The following is a 22,463-nucleotide window of genomic DNA, read 5'->3' as shown; positions in this document are numbered from 1 at the left end:
GGTGGGAGTCCTGAGGCATTTGTACCTTCTACCTGATGGCAGCAGCGAGAAATGAGCACAGCCTGGGTGGATCTCTTGGAAAAGTATTACTGTACAAAACATATGGGTTACACCTGAGCCTAAGGGGGACTAATATCTGAAATGTGCGAGAGCTATTGGGGAGGATTTAAACTAATTTCGCAGAGGAATCTGAACCAGAGTGATAGAGCAGAGGATGGGGCAGTTGGTATACAAGTACATGCACTGTGTAGTGAGAGTGTGAGGAAGGAAAGGCAGATGATAAAACAAAATTGCAGTCAGTGGAATGAGTCGAAGTGGAACACGGGCAAAATTGAGAAGAGTGATGTATACAGAACTGAAGGTGTTACATTTGAACACGCAGTATCGGGAATAAGGTAGATGATCTTGTAGCACAGTTAAGAGATTGGCAGGTACGATATTGTCGGCATCACTGAGCTGTGACCGAAAGAAGATCCTTGTTGGGAGCTTAACATGCAAGGAGATACATTGTATCAAAAGGACAAGCAAGACAGAGCAGTCGAGGTGACTCTGTTGGTAAAAAAAAATATCAAACCCTTAGAAAGAGGTGACATAGGATTGGAAAATGCAGAATCCATTTGGGTACAGTTAAGAAAATGAAAGAACGAAAGGATCCTGATGAGAATTATATACAGATCTCCGAACCGTAGCCAGGATTTGGGATATAAATTACAACAGGAAATAGAAAAGGATGCAAAGAGGGCATGGGAGATTTCAATATGCAGGTAGATTGGGAAAATCAGATTGGTGCTGGATCCCAAGAGACAGAATTTGTAGAATGCCTACAAGATGGCATCTTAGAGCAGCTAGTGGCTGAACCCACTTAAGGGAAGGCTATGCTGAATTGGGTGTTGTGTAATGAATCAGATTTGATTAGGGAGTTTAAGGTAAAAGAACTCACAGGAAGCAGTAATCATAATATGATATAATTTACCCTGCAGTTTGAGAAGGAGAAAATAAAAACAGGCCTATCAGTATTAAAGGACTAATGAGAACTACAGACACACGTGAGAGGAGCTGGCTGAAGTTGATTAGAAGGGGACTCTAGCTGGGAAGATGACAGCAATGGCTGGAGTTTCTGGGGGCAATTCAGAAGGCGCAAGATAGATATAACCCAAAGATGAGCAAGCATTCTAAAGGGAGGATGAGGCAACATGGCTGACAAGAAAAGTGAAAAAAGTTAAACAGAGGTCATATAATACAGCTAAAATTAGTGGGAAGTTAGAGGATTGGAAAACTTTGAAAAAAAAAGACAACTAAAAATTGCATAGATAAAATATGAAAGTAAGCTAGCCAATAATATAAAAGACAATACCTATAATACAGATTATTATTCAGATACATAAAGAGTAAAAGAGAGGCAAGAGTGGATATTGCACCACTGGAAAATGATGCTGAAGGAGTAGTAACGGGGGACGGAGAAATGGCAGACGAACATAATAAATATTTTTCATCAGTTTTCACTGAGGAAGACACTAGCAATATGCCCGAAATTCACATGTCAGGGTCAGAACTGAGTAGTTGCTGTGACAAAGGAGATGGTGCTTGGCAAGCTGAAAGGTCTGAAGGTAGACAAGTCATCAGGAACAGATACACTACACCCCAGGGTTCTGAAAAAGGTAGCTGAAAAGATTGTGCAGGCATATGTAATGCTCTTTCCAGAATCACGACATGGTTCCAGAGGACTGGAAAATTGCAGATGTCCATCCACTCTTTAAGAAGGGAAGCAGGCAGAAGAAAGGAAATTATAGGCCAATTGGTATAACTTCAGTGGTTGGAAAAATGTTGCAGTAACATTATTAAAGTTGAGGTTTCAGAGTACTTGAAGGATCATGATAAACTAGGTCAGAGTCAGCATGGTTTCCTTAAGGGGAAGACTTGCCTAACAAATCTGTTGGAATTCTTTGAGGAAATACTCTAACAGTCAGGATAGACAAAGGAGAATCAGTGGACGTTTTATACTTGGATTTTCAGAATGTCGTTGATGAGGTGCAGCATATGAGGCTATTTAACACTTCTTCTCAAGTTATACGTTAATGATTTGGATGACGGAAGGCAAATACAATGTTAGCATTCATTTCAAGAGGACTGGAATATAAGAGCAAGGATGTTATGCTGAGACTTTATAAGGCATTGTTCAGACTGCACTTGGAGTATTGTGAGCAGTTTTATGCCTCTTAACTAAGAAAAGATGTGCTGGCATTGGAGCGGGTTCAGAGCAGGCTGACAAGAATGATTTCAGAAATGAAACAATTAGTGTATGATGGAAGTTAGAAGGCCCTCGACCATTATGCACAAAGGCATGCTTTGTGCCTAACTACCCCTAATCAGTCTAAATATTCCTAAATACTCCTATATCCGGTCCCTTAGAATACTTTCCAATAACTTTCCCACTATTGATGTCACGGTCACTGGTCTATCATTTCCTGGTTTACTTTTAGAGCATTTCTTAAACATCAGACGACAACATCAGCTATACTCCAATCCTCCAGTACCTCACCTGTCGTAAAGGATGACTTAAATATCTCTGGTAGGGCCCCTGCAATTTCTGCATTTGTCTGCCACAGGATCCCAGGAAACACCTTGTCAGGCCCTGGGGATTTATTCACCCTAATTTGCCTCAAGACAGCAAACACCTCTTAACATATCTGTAGAATCTCATAAAATTCTCCTTCAGTCTGTCTGCTTAGGCAACCTCATGCCTTCTTTTATCCATCCTGATTTCCTTCTTAAGTGTTTTCTCGCATCTCTTTAACTCCATAAGTACCTTATTTGTTCCTATCTCCTATATAGCTATTTTTGTTCTTAACCAAAGCTTCAATATCTCTTTAAAAACTAAGGTTCCCTAAACTGGTATCTTTACTTTTTATTCTGACAGACACATTCAAACATTGAACTCTCAAATTTCACTTTTGAAGACCTCCTATTTTCCAAGTACACCTTTGCCAGAAAACAACCTGTCCCAATCTACACTTGTCAGATCCTTTATGATACCATCAAAATTGGCCTTTCTCCAATCTAGAATCTCACCCCACACATCAGAACTATCTTTTCCCATATTTACTTTGAAACTAGTTTAGTGATTTTTTTTATGTCTTTGCACTACACTACTGATGGAAGCCAACAAATTTCATGTCATATGTCAGTGATAACAAATCTGACTGATTCTGTAAACAATCTCTCCACTCATTTACTGCAGACTTAATTAATGATAATTTTTTTTGTCAGTTGGTTCTGTATGAATTTATTCAGAAGAGGTTATCTTTTTCAAGCATGGTAAGTTTCCAAGTTTGGTTACCAGCAGAGTGGTTGGACTAGAACCATTCATTTAGTTAGGTTATAATAATGGGTCAGTTTCCAAGATTCTTTAACATTTACTTAATGCCATCAGGAACATTGAATAGGCAGTCAATTTAACAATAGTGGAAAACAAATCCAGATATATTTTCCCTTTCAGCGTTTGGGAGAGAGCTGCATCAGTTTATATAATCTCCATTGGAAATGCTAGGAATGCCAATTATATAATTGTATTTATAATTATGGTTAGCTCTGAGTGCTTGAGGCTTTGAAATCAGGCTACAGGGTAAGGATAGAAACATTAACATCAAATGATGTACTCAACTCATTTGGTTTCATATTTGTAAAATTCTACCATGCACAAAAAGTTCTGAAGTGGCTTTTGGAAGTTAGCAAGTGGTTGAATCTGGAAGAGAGGTGATGAGAATTTACAGAGAATAAAAAAAGGTTAACATAAGCTTAGTAAAGAAAAAAATTGTGCTTGATGGTCAATATGGATGGAGTGGGCAAAAGAGCCCATTTCCAATTTTATGTCCCTGTGACTCAAAAGATTTCCAGCTTTTATTTTCCACAATCTTAAATTAATTGTACAAAGTTTCATGGAGCAAGATTTTACCTCTGTAAAATCAGTCTATTTCCAAAACAAACGGAGGCACTGAATTAGTGTTAAGCTTCAGAACATAATTCAACATTCTACTGGCTAGGTAGCAAGTTAAAAAGCAGAGCTTTCAAAGTTGTAATCTCAGGATTATTACCATGTCAAATATTAGTGAAGCCAGAAACTGAAAGGTAGTGGAGTTCAATACATAGCTCTGATGCTGGTGCAGGAAGGCTTTAGGTATATGGATCATTGGGAGGTGGAACCTGCACAAGAGGGACAAATTACACCTGAGCTGGAGGAGAGCCAATATTCTCAAAGGGCTGTTTTCTGGTGCTATCTGGGAGTGTGTAATCGGGCGATAGGAACTAGAGAAGCAGGCAAGTAAAGGAGGGATTGAAGGGAAAGTAGATGATAGGACAGGTATGCTGGAAGGAAGGGTACACAGAAACAAGTAGGACTGGGGATCACATGCAGGCCGAAGAGATTTAATTTAATTTGGCATCATGTTCAGCACATACATTGTGGATCTAATCCTGTACTGTACTATGTTATGCTCTATGTATGTGAAAGGTGATGTATTCTGGGAAATCAAGTAGGGGTAAGACATAAACATTAAAGTTTAGGGCATTAAAGAATGTTGCATGAAATTCTAGAAATAATCAGCAGACAATTTTAAAGCACGGTCAAAATAGCGATAACCAGAATACCTAAAGGTAAAACTAAAGTAAAAATAAAATTATAATGTAACACAAGATTCATATAATATTTAATATGCATCGTAAAAACATGGAACAGAAGGTAATCCTGTCTTGAAGAAGGATGTTGGCCAGAAATATCAACTGCTTATTCATTTCCATAGATGATGCCTGACCTGCTGAGTTCCTGCACATATTTTGTGTGTGTTGCTATGGAATAGGAGGTCTTCTATTCTATTCTCAGATTTATGGACTGCTCACTTAAGTTTCTGTTGAAAACTTGGATCTAGGGGTATAAGCAGGAAATGCATTCAGCAAATCAATTCCTCCACAAATTTTATTTCTGCACAGTACACATCCTTCGAGCAAATCTTCATAATTATTGAGGCACAGTATGCCAGTTTCTCTCTAGCCTTAAGTGACATGGAGATACCCTATACACAGGAACACAGGAGATGCTCTTCAGATATTTATATACCTCAGTACATATTTTACAAAAGATTCCCTCTCTGGCTTGTGAATGTGCTCATTGTCATTGTCGAATAACAAAGCCAACCACATCAATTTAGCTTGCAGCTCCTATATGGCTGCTCCAATCATCTTATTTTCATACTCATTAAGATATGCAATCATTATTTTGTTAAGGAACATTGATCAGTGCTGTGTTGGACAGAATCATAAATTATGATCACAAGCTCTCAGTCTGCTTACTAATTTATTGTGATTCACAGCATAATATATAGTTAAATCCCAACTCTTTATTACGGTTTATCCACAGTAGCCACTGTTCAGAAAGCCTACATTCACAATGACTGTACTGTACAGTTTACTTAGTCAAAATAAGTTTATTAAATTGAGGTTTACACTACAAGAATTATTTATACCTCTAGATTCAGGAGCACAATACGTCTAAGTTCACTGCTCACAGCCAACCAATACACGGCTGACTTAACCATAATGACCATATGATACCTAGTATGTTACAAATGACCAGTTTAAGCTTCTCCTCATTATAGTATTTACCCTTTAATAACAAGAAGAAACATCTGCAGTTCAGACAGTTGAAAAATGAGACTTACTTCCCATCTTCTATTATTGCAATTATAATGCCATTTCAGAAGCCTATGCCAATTCTGCTTTCATATGGGAAGGAACTTACTTTGGACACAAGAGATAACAATAATATGGACAGAGAATGCAAAATCAGACTACAGTATTAAAAGGCATGCAATTGGTTCCCTGTACTTAGGATGTACTGAGTCATGGCATGTAAATACAGAGGCCTGAGCAACTTCGTCAGTTAACTATCAATAATTTCTTAGGAATAATCTAAACCACAATACAGCTAGGATTGCTGAAGGTAAAGACTAATAAACAGAATTACCTTTTGGATGCTACTGCTACTTTAACATGGTGGCTAGAGCTAATATGATTCAAAAGACAAAAAAATCAGCTCTCAAAAAAAAAAGGAGCAACTGTCATGATATGACCAATGGTCATTCAACTGGATATGACTTCAATGTCCTGATTCTAGTTTTATCATATTGGTTGTAAGCAGAGGATAGCCAGATATAAATTCCCTGATCCATAGTCACCATTATTTCCAGTGTTCCCCAGTGTCTATCGTTGGTCTCTTCCTATTTCTCACCCTCATACTGGTCAATGGCAAAATTTTCCAGACACAATCTAAATTTCTATATGTACTCTGATGAGATTGAGCACCAGTGTTGACTTCTTCACCTACAAAATGGTGGACTGTCTGACATCTAGGATTGTATGCTTTGCTGTATCACTCAAGAACCAGGGTCACAGTCTGAGATTAAGGGATTGGAAATAAGATGGAAAGAAATTGCTTTCAACTATAATGTTTGAAATTTTCTGTCTAAGACTGTAGAGGCTTGAGCACTGATCATATTTGAAACTAAGATTAATACACCAGATTTTAAGGCAATCAAGATGCACGAAGATAGGGCAGGAAAGTAGCAGAGGTAAAACAAGGGATAATTTTACCAAATGGTGGAGCGAATGCAAAGGGTCAAATGAACTACTCCTGCTTCCATATTTTTACATTCCGTAAAAGCCTCTTTAAATCTACTTTGACTTTTTGATAATCTGCACATTAAATCTCACTAGTAATACTTCCGTGAAGCTCCTAGTTTTTTTTTGGCTGCTCTATTTAAAGGATGCACCAATTGTGATCATATGCAGCAGTTGTTATCATTTAATATAGGTGTTGAAGAGGAAGCCTTGTTACTTGTTAACTGAAAAAACTCAACTTGTTACTGAAAAAATGCTTCCAGAAGGACATTTAGAAAATCTGATCAAGACTCAGCAAAGCCTAAGAAAGCAGTAACAATTGTATAGTTGCATCTTTCCATTTCAATCTTTACCCAATTATTATGGAAAGCTTGCTTAACATCTCCCTCTAACCTCATCCCCACCACTTAACTTTCACCAAGGAATGTGATAACAAAAGTTCTTCTGAAATTAACATTCAAAATCAACATGAGAAGATCAGGGAGACTTCCGGTAGCGCTCATGGAGTGAAGTCGCGTTCTTGACTCGCTCCATTACCTCTGAGTTTTTTCTCTCTATGGTCAGCTATACTTTAATTAACTATTAAGGCATCAATTTTTACAATACTTTGAATTAAACTGAATTCTCTGACAATTGGATGATACTGAGATCGGCTATGTCTAAGAACGGGAAAGACGGCAAGGATGGTAAACCTCCGGTTAAACCGAAAGCTACGGATCTCCCTCCGACTGAATCACCGGTGACTTTGAAAGCGATATCGGAGTTAATTCAGAGGGAAATTTCAACCTCTGTTAGGGAGATGATTCGTACAGAAATTATGGGCTTTGTTAAAGACCTGATTCATACGGAAATCTCAACTAAGTTCCAGAAAATTGCCGATTTAATTGATAAGATGCAAACATGTATTGCGGAACATCAGTCGGCTATATCTGATCTTCAAAAATCCGCGCAACAAAGTGAGCTTAAGATGGGGAAAGTCGAAGAAACAATTAATGTAATGAAGAAGAAACTTGACTTTTTGACTTTTAAAAACTCTGACTTGGAATCTAGAATGCGACGGCAGAATTTACGAATGATTGGCGTCAGGGAAGCCGTGGAAGCTAACAACCCTATGAAATATTTCTCCCAACTTTTAAAAGATGCATTCCCTACTGTATTTCCTGACCAACCACCGCTACTGGATCGTGTTCACAGAATCCCATCATACTCGTCTAGGTCAGATAGACCTAGGCATGTTATCTTACGTTTTCATTACTTTCAAGACAAGGAGAGACTGTTTCGATTCGCTCGATCTAAAGGTTTCATTGATTTTTCGGATCTTAAGTTCCGATTCGTGGAAGATTTCAGTAAACCAATCTGGGACCAACGGGTCCGTTACAGATCCGTGATGTCGGAATTCTATAAGATGGATTTAAGACCAGCGCTGCTGTACCCTGCACGTCTAAGGATTCGCATGTTAGATGGAGCCCTTCGTTTTTTTGATTCTCTATCGGATGCCCAGAGTTATCTGGATCAACTTTCATCTTCAACATCTTAATTGCCTTTTTTTAATTTTCTCCGTTGATCGGAGGCTGTGAATTGGTTGGTTTTAACTTTTCTGTGCCCTATTTGGGCAGAAAAGTTTACTTTCGATTTCTTAATATGGCTGCTAAACTTTCTTTTTAACTGCGTCATTTCTTTCTTTTCCCAGGGGATTCTGGGTGGTTACTTCCCTTTTGTCATCTTACGTATTTCCTGTGCGGCCTTAAATTTTGTAGTTTTTTTTTAAATTTTATTCTGTTTTGCTTTTTATAATCATTTTATGTTAATAATCCTATTTTTTTTGTTGCTGTGTCTATTCATGAGTTTGAGGTTTATTGTGGTTTTTTTTTAATATATACTTTCCGGCTTTTGTTCTGTTCTGTGTGTATTTTAATTGAGCTAACTTTTTTTTACTTATTTTTTTACTGTTTTACAATTAGCTGATCCTTTTCATATTTATACCTTTTTTTTAGGGAGCGTATACCGGAAGTCATGGGGGTAGTTTTAGCGCTTGCTTCTTTCTGGCGGGTCTGCTTTAGATTTCGCCTTGGGGTCTTGGGGTGGGGGGTGGTGGGAGGGGCTTCACGTTTTAGTTTGTTTCTCTTTGGGCTATATACATTATTGAAGTATTGGTTGCGTCCTTTTCCCTGGTATCTTTTGTATGTTCTGTTTCCTCTCCGGGTTTGTGGGTCGCGCCTATTGTCAATCCTCCTTGTTATGGGTTGACTTTAGGATTTATGGAGTCTATTATTAATTTTGTCTCCTGGAATACTAATGGTCTTAATCATCCTATTAAAAGGAAAAAAGTTTTTAAAGTGTTCCGGAGACTTAAAGCACAAATTTTATTTTTACAAGAGACCCATGTACGGAGGGGGGACAGACTACGTTTTTTCAAATTCTGGAAGGGACAACAATTTCATTCGAACTCCAATGCTAAGATTCGAGGCGTCTCTATTTTTATAGACTCCTCAGTTACTTTTATACAACAGGATATTATCTCTGATCCGAATGGTAGATTTTTATTGGTTAGTGGTTTACTATTTAATAAAAAAGTAGTTTTGGTTAATGTTTATGCTCCTAATATGGATTGTCCGGAATTTTATAAATCATTGTTTGATCAGTTTCCGAATTTGAACGAGTTTTCATTGATTTGGGGCGGAGATCTTAATACCTGTTTATCTCCAGCTTTGGACCGTTCGGCTCCTTTACGGACTTTACCTAATAAATCTGCAAATTTGATTAATTTTTTCCTTTCTGATTCTGGGTCGACGGACATTTGGCGTTTTCTGCATCCTCAGGAAAAAGATTTTTCCTTTTTTTCACATGTTCATCATTCCTATTCAAGAATTGATTATTTTTTTATTGATTCTCGTCTCATTCCTTCAGTGATTAAATGTGATTATGATTCTATAACCATTTCGGATCATGCTCCACTTAAGCTTTCTATTAAAATTATGGCCAATATACCAAACAATAGACAATGGCGTTTTAATTCGCTGTTGCTTCAGGACTCGGACTTTGTTAATTTTATGAATGAACAGATTGAGCTTTTTTTTACAATTAACCATACAGAAGATATTTCGGTTAACACTCTTTGGGACACTTTTAAAGCCTATATTCGGGGTCAGATTATTTCGTATTCCGTTGCTTTGAGGAAGAAACAGAAGCAGGAGGAGATGGCAATTGTGGACAAGATTAAAGAAATTGATAAGAAATATGTTATGGCTCCTTCTGAGGAGCTATACAAACAAAGAACTGAACTTCAAATGGAACACAGTTTACTACTCTCGTCCTCGATTGTAAACCAATTAAAGAAAACAAGAAGTGATTTTTATGTTCACAGTGATAAAATTGGCAAGCTGCTGGCTAATCAATTGAAATCTAATTATGTTAAATCTCAAATCAATCAGATTTATAACCAAAATGATCGATTGATATTGGATCATGTGGGGATTAATCAAACCTTTTGTGATTTTTATTCTTCTTTATATCAATCAGAGTCTCCTCGAGATTCTAAATATATGAATGATTTTTTAGATAAGTTAGACTTCCCTCAGATTTCACAGGATATGTCTTCTTTATTAGATACTTCCATTACAATGGATGAGATTAAGAATGTTATTTTTTCTATGAATCTGGGGAAAGCTCCTGGCCCTGATGGGTTTACCGTTGAATTTTATAAATGTTTTGCTTCTTTATTGATTCCTTGGCTCTATAAGGTTTTTGAGGCTTCTTTGAAACTTGGTAAACTTCCGGAATCTTTTAATAGAGCATCAATTTCTTTAATACTAAAGAAGGATAAAGACCCTGCTCAATGTGCATCTTATAGACCAATATCTTTATTAAATGTTGATTCTAAAGTTTTTTCTAAGTTATTAGCAAATAGACTAGAAAAAGTACTTCCTTCTATTATTTCGGAAGACCAAACGGGTTTTATTAAAGGTCGTTACTCTTTTTATAATATTCGTACATTGTTAAATATCGTTTATACTCCCTCACAAAATGTTCCTGAGTGTGTTATTTCTTTAGATGCCGAGAAAGCTTTTGATAGAGTAGAATGGCCTTATTTATTTAAGGTGCTTGAAATGTTTAATTTTAGCTTGAAATTTATATCCTGGATTAAACTGTTATATCACTCCCCTGTAGCCTCGGTTCGTACTAACTCCTTAAACTCACCTTTTTTTCCTCTCTTTCGTGGTACTCGACAAGGCTGTCCTCTTAGTCCCCTATTATTTGATATTGCATTAGAACCTCTTGCAATTGCTATTCGAGAATCTTCAAATATTACTGGGATAACTCGGGGATTAAAGTCCCATAAATTATCACTCTATGCTGATGATTTACTTTTATATATTTCTAATCCTGAGAGATCCATTCCTGCTGTTTTAGAGTTATTAGCACAATTTGGTCTTTTCTCAGGTTATAAATTAAATCTTAGTAAGAGTGAACTTTTTCCGATTAATAAACATCTTCCCTTATATTATAAATTTCCATTTAAATTGATTAATAATTACTTTTCATATCTTGGGATTAAAATTACTTGTAAACATAAAGATTTATTTAAGACTAACTTTTTACCATTAATAGACCATATTACTCAACTTTCATCTAAATGGTTTCCCTTATATTTAACTTTGATTGGTCGTATTAATGCAGTTAAGATGTTTTTTTTGCCAAAATTTTTATATGTGTTTCAGGCATTACCAATTTTCGTTCCTAAATCTTTTTTTGATAAAGTTGACTCTAAAATTTCTTCATTTATTTGGCAGAATAAGAATCCGAGACTGGGTAAAATACATTTACAGAAAGCTAAGAGAGATGGAGGTTTAGCATTACCTAACTTTAGATTTTATTATTGGGCTATTAATATTCGACATATGAAATTTTGGTTACTTGACCGGGACATACTATCTATTCCTAAATGGGTAGCATTGGAATTACAATCTGTTCAGGGTTATACACTTGGTTCTATTTTAGGTTCCTCTCTTCCTTTTGATTCGAAACGCCTTAAGCAGGTCTCTAACCCGATAGTTAAATATGCTTTGCGCATTTGGTTTCAATTCAGAAAATTTTTTGATCTTAATCAATTCGGGTTAGCGATTCCTATTTTAGGTAACATATTTTTTCCTCCCTCTTTTACGGATCGCGCTTTTCAAACTTGGAAGACTAAGGGTATTTTACGGTTTTTGGATTTATTTTTAGATGGTTCCCTTATGTCTTTTGAACAATTATCTAATAAATATAACTTATCAAGAATACATTTTTTTAGATATTTACAAGTTAGAAATTTCCTAAGTACTATACTTTCTTCCTTTCCAATGCTTCCTCCTATATATATTTTAGATTCGATAATTAACCTTAATCCATGTCAGAAAGGTGCATCGGCTATGATTTATAATATTATTATGAAACTTAGGAAAGCTCCATTTGATAAGATTAGGGTAGATTGGGAACAGGAATTGGGGCTTACCATTTCTGTGGATGATTGGGGGCAGATTTTACAATTAGTTAATACTTCCTCTATTTGTGCTAAACATTCCCTAATTCAATTTAAAGTGGTTCATAGAGCACATATGTCCAAAGATAAGTTAGCGCGTTTTTACTCGCATATTAATCCTTTCTGTGATAGATGTTCGGGGCAGATAGCCTCTTTAACTCATATGTTTTGGTCTTGCCCTACTTTGGAAACTTTTTGGAGAGATATTTTCAATATTATTTCTAAGGTATTAAATATAGATATCTCTCCTCACCCTATTACTGCTATCTTTGGACTACCTAAAATTTCTAGTAATCTTTCCCCTTCAGCCCGTAGAATGATTGCATTTCTTACTTTAATGGCGAAAAGATGTATTTTACAACATTGGAAAGAGCTTAATGCTCCAACTACCTTTTTTTGGTTTTCTCAGACGATTTTATGTTTGAATCTGGAGAAAATTAGAAGTAATCTTTATGATTCTTCATTTAAATTTGAACAGATTTGGGGACCTTTTATTCGATATTTTCATTTAATGTAATATTTACCCTTCTTGTTTTTTTTTCACTGTTTTAATGGAGGTCGGGATTGAGGACGTGATTTTAAGTTTAACTCTGTTTGGTTTCAAGTTAGCCCATTGCTTTGCTTTGCTTTTAGTTAGTTGCACGGTGGGTTTTTTTTTTGGGGTTTTTTTTTCTTTTTTTTTCCATTGATATATATAAAATCTAGTATACTATTATGTTATCTTGCTTTCTTATGCTTAAATTACATTGTTTGTAGTATTTTCTTTTTGGTATTGTTATCTTTTGGAATTTTATTATACTTTAACATTGTATTAATGTTTATATGGCTTACCTTTTTTGTATACTTACTCAATAAAAAGATTTAAAAAGAAAGAAAAGAAAGAGAAGATCAAAAGGCAGAAAGCAGGTAATCTCTGTCCTTCTAATCTAGGAGAACTAAGGAAGAGTAAAACTACAATTGTGCAAATCCCTACAGATTTCGGTGACACTGTCATGGCTGTCTCGGAGGCCGACATCATTGCAATTTTCAAGAGGGTGAACCCTCGCAAGGTATCACACCCTGATGGTGTACATGGTATGGTACCGAAAACCTGTGCAACAATCAGAACTGTGTCCAAGAACTGGATGAGCTGCGTCAGTGACAATCACCCAGCTGCACTCAACCACTGTGATGAAGTGACTTGAGGGGTTAGTCAAGGCCAGAATCAACTCCTACCAAAGCAAAAACCTGGACCCTCTATGGCTACAATAGGTCTACAAGCAGGTGCAATCTCATAGACAATAGCAATGCCCAAGTCAGGCTGCTGTTTATTGATTACAGCTCAGCATTCAACACAATCATATGCTCAGTTCTAATCAACATGCTCCAAAACCTCTATACCTCCCTCTGCAAATGGATCTTTGACTTCACCACTGGAAGGCCACAGTTAGTCCGGATTGGAAAGAATACCTCCTCCTTGCTGACAATCAACACTGGCACACCTCAAGGATGTGTACTTTGCCCATTGCTCTACTCTCTCTGAACCCACAACTGTGTGACTAGGCACAAATCAAACACCCTCTGCAAATTTGCTGATGACACAACTATTGTTGGTAGAATTTCAGATGGTGATAACGAGGCATATAGGAGTGAGACAGATCAGCTGGTTGAGTGGAGTCTCAACAACTCCTTGCACTCAATGCCGGTAAGACCAACGAACTGATTGTGGATTTCAGGAAGGAGAAGTCGAGGGAACATAGACCAGTCCTCATTGAGGGATCAGCAGTGGAAAAGGTGAGCAGTTTCAAATTCCAGGATGTCAATGTAGATCAATCCTGCGCCCAACATATTGATGCAATTACAAAGAAGGCATAACAGTGGCTATATTTCATAAGGAGTTTGAAGAGACTCACAAATTTCTACAGATATACCATGGAGAACATTTTAACTGTTTTCATCACCATCTGATATGGAAGGGCCACTGCACAGGATCAGAAAAAGCTGCAGGAATAAATAAACTCAGCCTGCTCCATCATGGGCACCTTCAAAGGATATACCTCAAAAATGGTGGCATCCATCATTACGAATCCCTATCACTCAGGACATGCCCTCTTCTCATTGCTACCATCAAGGAAGAGGTATAGAAGTCTGAAGATACACAATGCTACACAAACAGCTTCTTCCCCTCCGCTATCAGATTTCTTAATAGACAATGAAACCATGAATGCTACCTCACTTTTCCCCCCTCTCTTGTTGCACTTATTTAATTTTTTATATATTCTTTATATTGTAATTTATAGTTTTTTATTATTATGTATTGCAAAGTACTGCTGCCACAAAACAACAAATTTCACAACATACGCCAGTAATATTAATCCTAATTCTGATCCTGAATCTAAACTTAAATAATTTGCAAACACAGCTCAAGGTTTACTGCAGAAGAAACCCAAGGTTTACAGAAGGAAAAGTGACTGAAATGACAAAGCTTTTCCTAATGTCCTAAACTGTAGAACAAGCCCACTGATACAAATCCAGGACTTTGTGCTATCAGGTTTACTCACCTGATGCTTTACCAACGAGACAAGGTCCTCAGAAATATTACCAAGAGGATAGGCTCGTCCAGCCAGGCAACAGCTGAAAAGGGAAAATAATTCCAGTACTGTAGTCTGAGGACTCATACCATGCAAAGATTTCATCTCAGCAGCATTTTTTAAAAAATACACCATGCAATTTATACATCAACAACTTTTATAAATTTCTTAAGAACAACAGACATTTAAAGGTTAACAGAGGCACATCAACTAGTAAAATCAATAAAATGTAATTAAGTTTGTCGGAGTCAAAAGCATTTTCTATTCTGATTGAAGTTGCCTGGATTCTCAAAGAATTAAATATTCAATGCATAGGAAGCAAATCTGCAGAAACATTTTAATGTGACTAAAGAGAGCTTTATTTTTAAACTTTGCTTTGCACAGCTCTGTTTATTATAAAATACTGGCATAGAAACACGGTGGCCAATTATCAAGAACCAAATAAGCTAATCTATTGATTTTTCTAACTGGTGTGGGAAAGTGGAGTGCCTCAGGAGTGGATGTATCAGGCAACCAATGCCATGAAGAGGGAAGTAGGTTCTGTGATGAAATCTCCAGCAATATATTCAAACAAGGCTTGCCACACATTTTCCAATCGAAGGCAGAAAGGTAATAGCGCAAGCAAAATTAAATGCTCTTAATGGCATGCTTTACTTGTATCACAGTAAAGTCGAAAAAAAAAGCTTCAGGATATAACTACATAAAATGTCATCTCCAGTTTATCAAGATTGCTACCCAGCAACATGTTTGACACAACTGGAATTACTTTTAATTATTTCTTTCATCAAATTAGTTTGCTTAAAATTGTACAATATCGTTTGCACTATTGCTAGTTTCAATCAACAAACAGTGATACTGAATATTCAGAGTACATTGAAATAAATGTGCGAATATGCTTATTGTCGATGCTCATTTCAAATGCATTTCACCATTTTAATTAAAATATAAATTGACTGATAAAAATAGCTCCCAGGAGCACTTATCAAGGAGAGACTATGAAAAGCAAATTATTATTAGCAAAAGAAAACCTCATGAATAAAAGAACACTAACAATCTGAAAATATTTTACAATCAGAATCTAACCCTTAGCTATGAAGGCATGGGAGAGAATTTTCGAAGACATAGAACGTGTAAATTGAAAGCAAACATGTCAAGAACAATCTTAATTAGTCCCCCTCCCTCAAAAAAAAATTCAGAACATGCTCATAACATATTGTCCTTAGATTTCTAGCAGTACCAGATCAGCACTGAACACATTTTTCTAGTAAATGTATAAGGGGAAAATAAATCAATGAAGTGAACGTGTCAGAAAGAATTTCTACTGTACAAAAGAATCCGGATGTGGTTCCAAAAGAATTTTGAAAAGGCACATCCTGAATGATTTTTGACATTTAATTTCAACTTCTGTAAGCCTTTATCCCCCATTCTTGTTTGGTGTGAGGGAAGGAAAGATCAATGGTGAAAAAATTTTGGAAATAATCCAGTTGAAAAAACATTCACTAGCCCATGAATCCACATTAGCTAATGGATTAGCCATTTCGTTTATCAAGTTTAACAGCAGCAACACACAAGTATTTCCTTTGAACACAGCTTTTCAAGGAAACATTAAGCCACAATATATTAACATATTCTTTTGAATTATTGCCCTTATGGTATCATTTAACAAAAGCAAATCCTGGCCTCCTACCCACAAACAATAAACCAAAACAACTATCACATGGGTCCAACACGAGGAAATCTGCAGATGCTGGAAATTCAAGCAACACACACAAAATGCTGGTGGAATGCAGCAGGCCAGGCAGCATCTATTGGAAGAGGTACAGTCGACATTTTGGGCTGAGACCCTTCCGAGACCCTTTTGGTCTTGGCCCGAAACGTCGACTGTACCTCTTCCAATAGATGCTGCCTGGCCTGCTGCGTTCCACCAGCATTTTGTGTGTGTTGCTTGATCACAAAGGTCCAGCTGGACAATGGGAATATCTGCCTCTTCATATCTCAGAATTAATATGCACACTGCTACAAGGTGAATATTGCTAACTTTAAATGCTGATAAAATAGTAGTTTTTTTTATTAAGATTCAATATATCATAACCTGCAATGTTATACATGATCCGAGGTAAAGGAAGTTCCTTAGCCCGTGTACAGTAGCTCTTTTTTCACTAGCATGGAGGTAATGGACAAATGGCTTCCCATTATGTTGCATCTTTGATTGATTCATATAGAAGCATGCTAAATTTGAGCTCACCCTATAGACAAATATAACTACAGCACAGAAACAGGCCCTTCAGACCATCTAGTCCATGCCAAATCATTTAAGTTGCCCAGTCTCATCGATCTGCACTTGGATAATAGCCCTCCATTCCCCTCCCATCCAGGTATCTATCCAAGCTTCTCTTAAACGTTGAAATCAAAATTGCATTCATGACTTGTGATGTCAGCTCATTCAACACTCACCACCTTCTGAGTGAAGAAGTTTCTCCACATGTTCCCTTTAAATATTTCACATTTCCCCCTTAACCCATGATGTCTGGTTCTAGTCTCACTCAACCTTAGTGGAAAAAGCCTGCTTGCATTTACCCCATCTATACCCCTCATAATTTTGCATACCTCTATCAAATCTCCCTTCAATCTTCTACTTTATAGAGAATAAAGTTTAACCGATTCAACTTATTGCTCAGTCCCAGCAACATCCTTGTAAATTTTCTCTGTACTCTTCCAACCTTATTTACATCATTCCTGTAGGAAGGTGACCAAAACTGCAATACTCCAAATTAGGCCTCACCAGTGTTTTATACAACTTCAACATAACATCCCATCTTCTGTACTCAATACTTTAGTCTATGAAGGGCAATGTGCCAAAAGCTTCCTTTACAACCCCATTTACCTGTAACAGCACTTTCAATGAATTATGGATCTGTATTCCCAGGTCCCTTTGTTCTACCGCACTTCTCAGTGGCCTATCGCCACTGTGTAAGATCTACCCTGGTTGGTCTTCCTAAAGTGCAACGCCGCACACTTGTCTGCATTAAATTCCAAATGCCATTTCTCAGATCAATTTTCCAGCTGATCCAGATCCCACTGTAAACTTTGATGGTCTTCATCACTGTCCAATACACCCCCACTTTTAGTATCATCTGCAAATTCACTGATCCAGCTAACTACACTGCTACACTGTCATCCAGATCGTTGGTATAGATGACAAACAACAACAGACTCAGCCCCAATTCCTGCAACACTCTATGAGTCACAGGCCTCCAGTCAGAGAGCCAAACATCTTCTACCATTCTCTGGTTTCTCCAACAAAGCCAACATCCAATTTACTAACTCATCTTGAATGCCAAGCGACTGAAGCCTCTTGGCAAACAGAGTCAAATGCCTTGCTGAAAGCCATGTAGACAATGTCCACTATGGAAAAGAATCTAGTGCTTTCCTGGCATATATGACAAATAAATTCTTTTCAGGCTTACAGCCAGATACAGATATCTTGGTGTCGTTTGCAAATCTTGGTGTCATCTGCTAATCTATATCTGTACCCAGCTAGAAGCCCAAGAAGAACATCACTACCTTGCTTCATCAACCTTCTTGGTAACTTCTTTGAAAAACTCTAAACCTGGTTAGATATGACCTACTACTCACAGGGCCTCCTAACTAGGGCTAATCAGTCCCAGTCTATCCAAATACTCATACGTCCAGTCCTTGAGAATACCTTCTAATAACTTTCCCACTACCAGTATCAGGCTCAACAAGCCTATAATTTCCTGGATTTATCCTTAGAACCTTGTTTAAACAGTGGAACAACATTAGCTATTGTACAATCCTCCAGTACCTCTCCTGTAGCTAAGGATGATTTAAATATTTCTGCAAAGGCCTCTGTAATTTCTGCACTCGCCTCCCACAGGGTTCGAGGGAACACCTTGTCAGGATTTGGGAATTTGTCCAATCTGATTTGCCTCAAGACAGCAAACACCTCCTCCTCTGCAATCTGTATAGGGTCCATGACACTGCTACTTTGTCTCACTTCTGTAGACTCAGTGTCTGTCTCCTGAGTAAATACAGATTCAGAAAATCCATTGAAGATCTCCTCCATCTTTATTTTGGCTCCATGCATAGATTACCATTCTGATCTTCCAGAGGACCAATTTTGTCCCTTGCAACCCTTTCACTCTCAACATAACTGTAGAATCCCTTAGGATTCTCCTTCAGCTTGTCTGTTATAGCCTTCTTTCAGCCCTCCTGATTTCTTTCTTATTTTCTTGGATTTCTTAAACTCAGCTACTTCAATTGAAACTACCTGCCTGTACCTGCTGCGCATCTCCTTTATTTCTTAACCAGGGCTTCAATATCTCTTGAAAACCAAGGTTCCCTAAACCTGTTATCTTCACTTTTTTATTCTGACAGGCACATACAAGCTTTGTACTCTCAAAACTTCATTTTTGTCGGCCTCCCACTTTCCCAATCACCTTTGCCAGAAACAGCCTGCCCCAATCCACAGTTGCCAGATCTTTTCTGATAACCAAATTGGCTTCTCTCCAACTTACTTTTCCATAATTACCTTGAAACTAATGGCATTGTGATCTCTAGATGCAAAGTGTTCCCCTATACAAATATCTGTCACCTGCCCCATCTCATTCACTAATTGGAGATCAAGTATTGCACACTCTCTTATTGGCGCTTCTATGTACTGATTAAAGAAACTTTACTGAACACATTTGACCAATTCTATCCAATGTAGTCCTTTTACAGTACACGGGTGCCAATCAATATGTGAAAGTTAATATCACCTGCTATAACAACCTTAACTTTCTGACAAAAGTCTGTGATCTGTCTACAAATTTGTTCATCTAAATCAATTTGTTCATCTAAATCCTGTGGACTGTTGGGCAGTCTATAACATAGCCACATTATCATGGTCATACTTTTCTTATTCCTATTCTTACTTTTCTTATTCCTCAATTTCATCCATAAGGCCTCACAAGATAATTTCTCTGGGCTGTCCTGACTGAGCACTGCCATGAAATTGCCCTCTTCCTTTAATCCCTTCTACTCTATCATCTCTAAAACAAATGAACCCTGGAATATTCAACTGCCAGTCCTGACCCCTCCTGCAACCAAGTCTCCCTAATGGCTACAACATCATAATTCCACTTTGATCCTTGCCCTGAGTTCATCTGCCTTTACTACAATATTTCTTGCATTGAAATATACACAACTCAGAACGTTAGTCCCACCATGCTTATCCTTTTGATTACTGACTTTGTCTGTGTTTTAACAACATCCATCTCCATAACCACTCCACCATCTGTACTAGCACTCTGGTTACCATCCTCCTGGAACTCCAGTCTAAACCCCCTCCATGCAGTACTAGCAGACCTTCCTGATAGGATATTAGGCCCCCTCCAGTTTAGGTGCAAACAGTCTCTTCTGTATAGGTCCCACCTTCCCTGGAAGAGAGCCCATTGATCCAAAAATCCGAAACCCTTCCTTTTACACAAATTCCTTAGGCACGTTTTAAGCTATATGATCTTCCTAATTCTGGTTTCACTAGCATCTGGTATGGTAGCCATCCTCACATCACAACCCTGGAGGTTCTCTCCTTTAACTTAGCACCTAACTTCCTGAACTCACTTGCAGAACCTCGTCCCTCTTTCTGCCTAACTCATGGGCACCTACAGTATATTGGCGGCTCACCCTCCCACTTAAGAATGCTAAAGACTCAACCAAGATGTCCTGGATCCTGGCAGCTGGGAGGCAACATACCATTCAAAAATCTCATTCTCATCCACAGAACCTCCTTTCTGTTCCTCTAACGAATCCCTTGTCGCCACAGCTCATCTCTTCTTCCTCCTTCCCTTCAGAGTCATAAAGCCAAACTCAGCGCCAGAGACCTGACCACTCTGACTTTCTTCTGCTAAGTTATCACCCCCAACAGAATTCAAAGTGGTATACCTGCTGTTGAGGGGGATGACTACAGGGATACTCTGCACTAACTGTTTAACTCCTTTTACTCTCCTGACTGTCAACTAGTTTCCTCTGTGCTGTGTTTTGGATGTAACTACCTCTCTGTATCCTGTCTATCACCCCTTCCCCAGCCCCCCCCCCCGAGTGATTCAGAGTTCATCCAGTTCCAGCTCCAATTCCTTAACACAATCTGTAAAACAGAACTTACCTTATGTATACCAGTAACTTATTACCCATAATCACTTGTTCATCTGAAAACAAAAAAAATCTAAATTCATTCAAAAGAAACTTGTTTTGAGCATACATTTTGTCAACACAATACTTTAATATTTTGTGCTAAGTGGCAAGTTATTAAGAAGGCTATACATTTAACACAAATGAGCATCAAAACAGTGTACCAAAGTGGTAAATGCACTTTTTCATTAATAATCACCCACTGGCTGAATTCTGATATCGTCTTCAACAACACAGTGGAAATATAGCCATATCATGACTATTTATCCACCACTCCCTCTGGCCATTGGAGATACATGATAACCAGGAAAATACAGTAGAAAACAAAACAATAAAGTTGTTTTAAAAACAAACCAGATTGAAATTCTGGAAACTTTATCCAAAAGCTTGAATAAGAATCAAAATCAGCTTCTCAAGGGCAATTGGCTATAAGCAATAAATAATGGCCTTTGTGAACATGCCCAGATCTCCAAAAAATGAATATATGAAGAAGTTAAGACGAACCATACTATTGCCCGCCACCACTCCTTGCTTGCTCTCCATCTTCCTCTTGGCTCCCCTCCCCCTTTCTTTCTCCCTAGGCCTCCTGTCCCATGATCCTCCCCTTTCTCCAACTCTGTATCCCTTTTGCCAATCAACTTTCCAAGTCTTAGCTTCTTCCCTCCCCCTCCTGTCTTCTCCTATCAATTCGGATCTCCCCCTCCCACTTTCAAATCTCTTACTATCTCTTCTTTCAGTTAGACCTGACGAAGGGTCTCGGCCAGAAACGTCGACTGTACTTCTTCCTATAGATGCTGCCTGGCCTGCTGCATTCACCAGCATTTTGTGTGTGTTGCTTGAATTTCCAGACTTACCTAGTTCCTTACATATCTGACCAATCACAAACGCTATTCCTACAATGGTATCATATTTAACCTTCCCTAATTCTCATCTACATCTGTGTCTTGGCAACAATCCAAAAACTGTTTTCATGTACAGCTTAAATGCATACAGCTCCTGGATCCCTTATTCATCTTTGCATTGTCAGATTATACTTTTGATATCTAGCGCTAACTAAATACTAGAAAGACCAAATAATTGTCCCTATCAAAGCTCATTGCTTAGTCACTGACTCTCATCAATCACATGAAACTTAATGTGCCTGTTCCCAATCTTTGTGCCTTCACCAGAATACATTAGGGACCATATATACTGTATACTTTATTATTGAGATCACAGATCACAACAAGGCCCTATTCAATGGCTGTTTCGGATCAAAAAGTACTGATTGTTCGACAGCATCTTTATGATCAGCAACCTTGACTTACTCCACCATGGTGAAGTCCTGCATCCTTCACTCTAACCTTTAAAAATTTATAATCATCTAAAACTCCACTGCCCTCATCCTATCATGCATCAACTTCCGACATGTTTGCACTTACGACCAAAATCACCTCCCAGTTATCTCAACTCTCATTATCTTTGTAACTTATTCTAGCCCAAAACCATTCCAAATGCGTGTGTCCCTCTGATTA

General features: G+C 37.7%; 1 protein-coding gene across 2 annotated transcripts in view; it reads right to left on the bottom strand.

Annotated features, from left to right (window-relative positions):
• vps8 (VPS8 subunit of CORVET complex) overlaps positions 1–22,463 on the bottom strand; it is a 682,661-nt gene that overhangs the window by 534,900 nt on the left and 125,298 nt on the right. For both annotated transcript variants that reach the window (XM_063051804.1, XM_063051802.1), the window contains 2 exons: positions 20,924–20,966; positions 14,728–14,800 (listed from right to left, as the gene is read on the bottom strand). In XM_063051804.1, the coding sequence (XP_062907874.1) occupies positions 14,728–14,800; positions 20,924–20,966 (116 nt within the window). The remainder of the gene's footprint in view (positions 1–14,727; positions 14,801–20,923; positions 20,967–22,463) is intronic.

This window comes from Mobula hypostoma, chromosome 6, assembly GCF_963921235.1.
Source record: "Mobula hypostoma chromosome 6, sMobHyp1.1, whole genome shotgun sequence".
In the NCBI taxonomy this organism is placed as follows: Eukaryota; Metazoa; Chordata; class Chondrichthyes; order Myliobatiformes; family Myliobatidae; genus Mobula; species Mobula hypostoma.
Note: the sequence above shows the minus strand (reverse complement) of the source record. Positions and strands in the feature narration are given on the sequence as shown.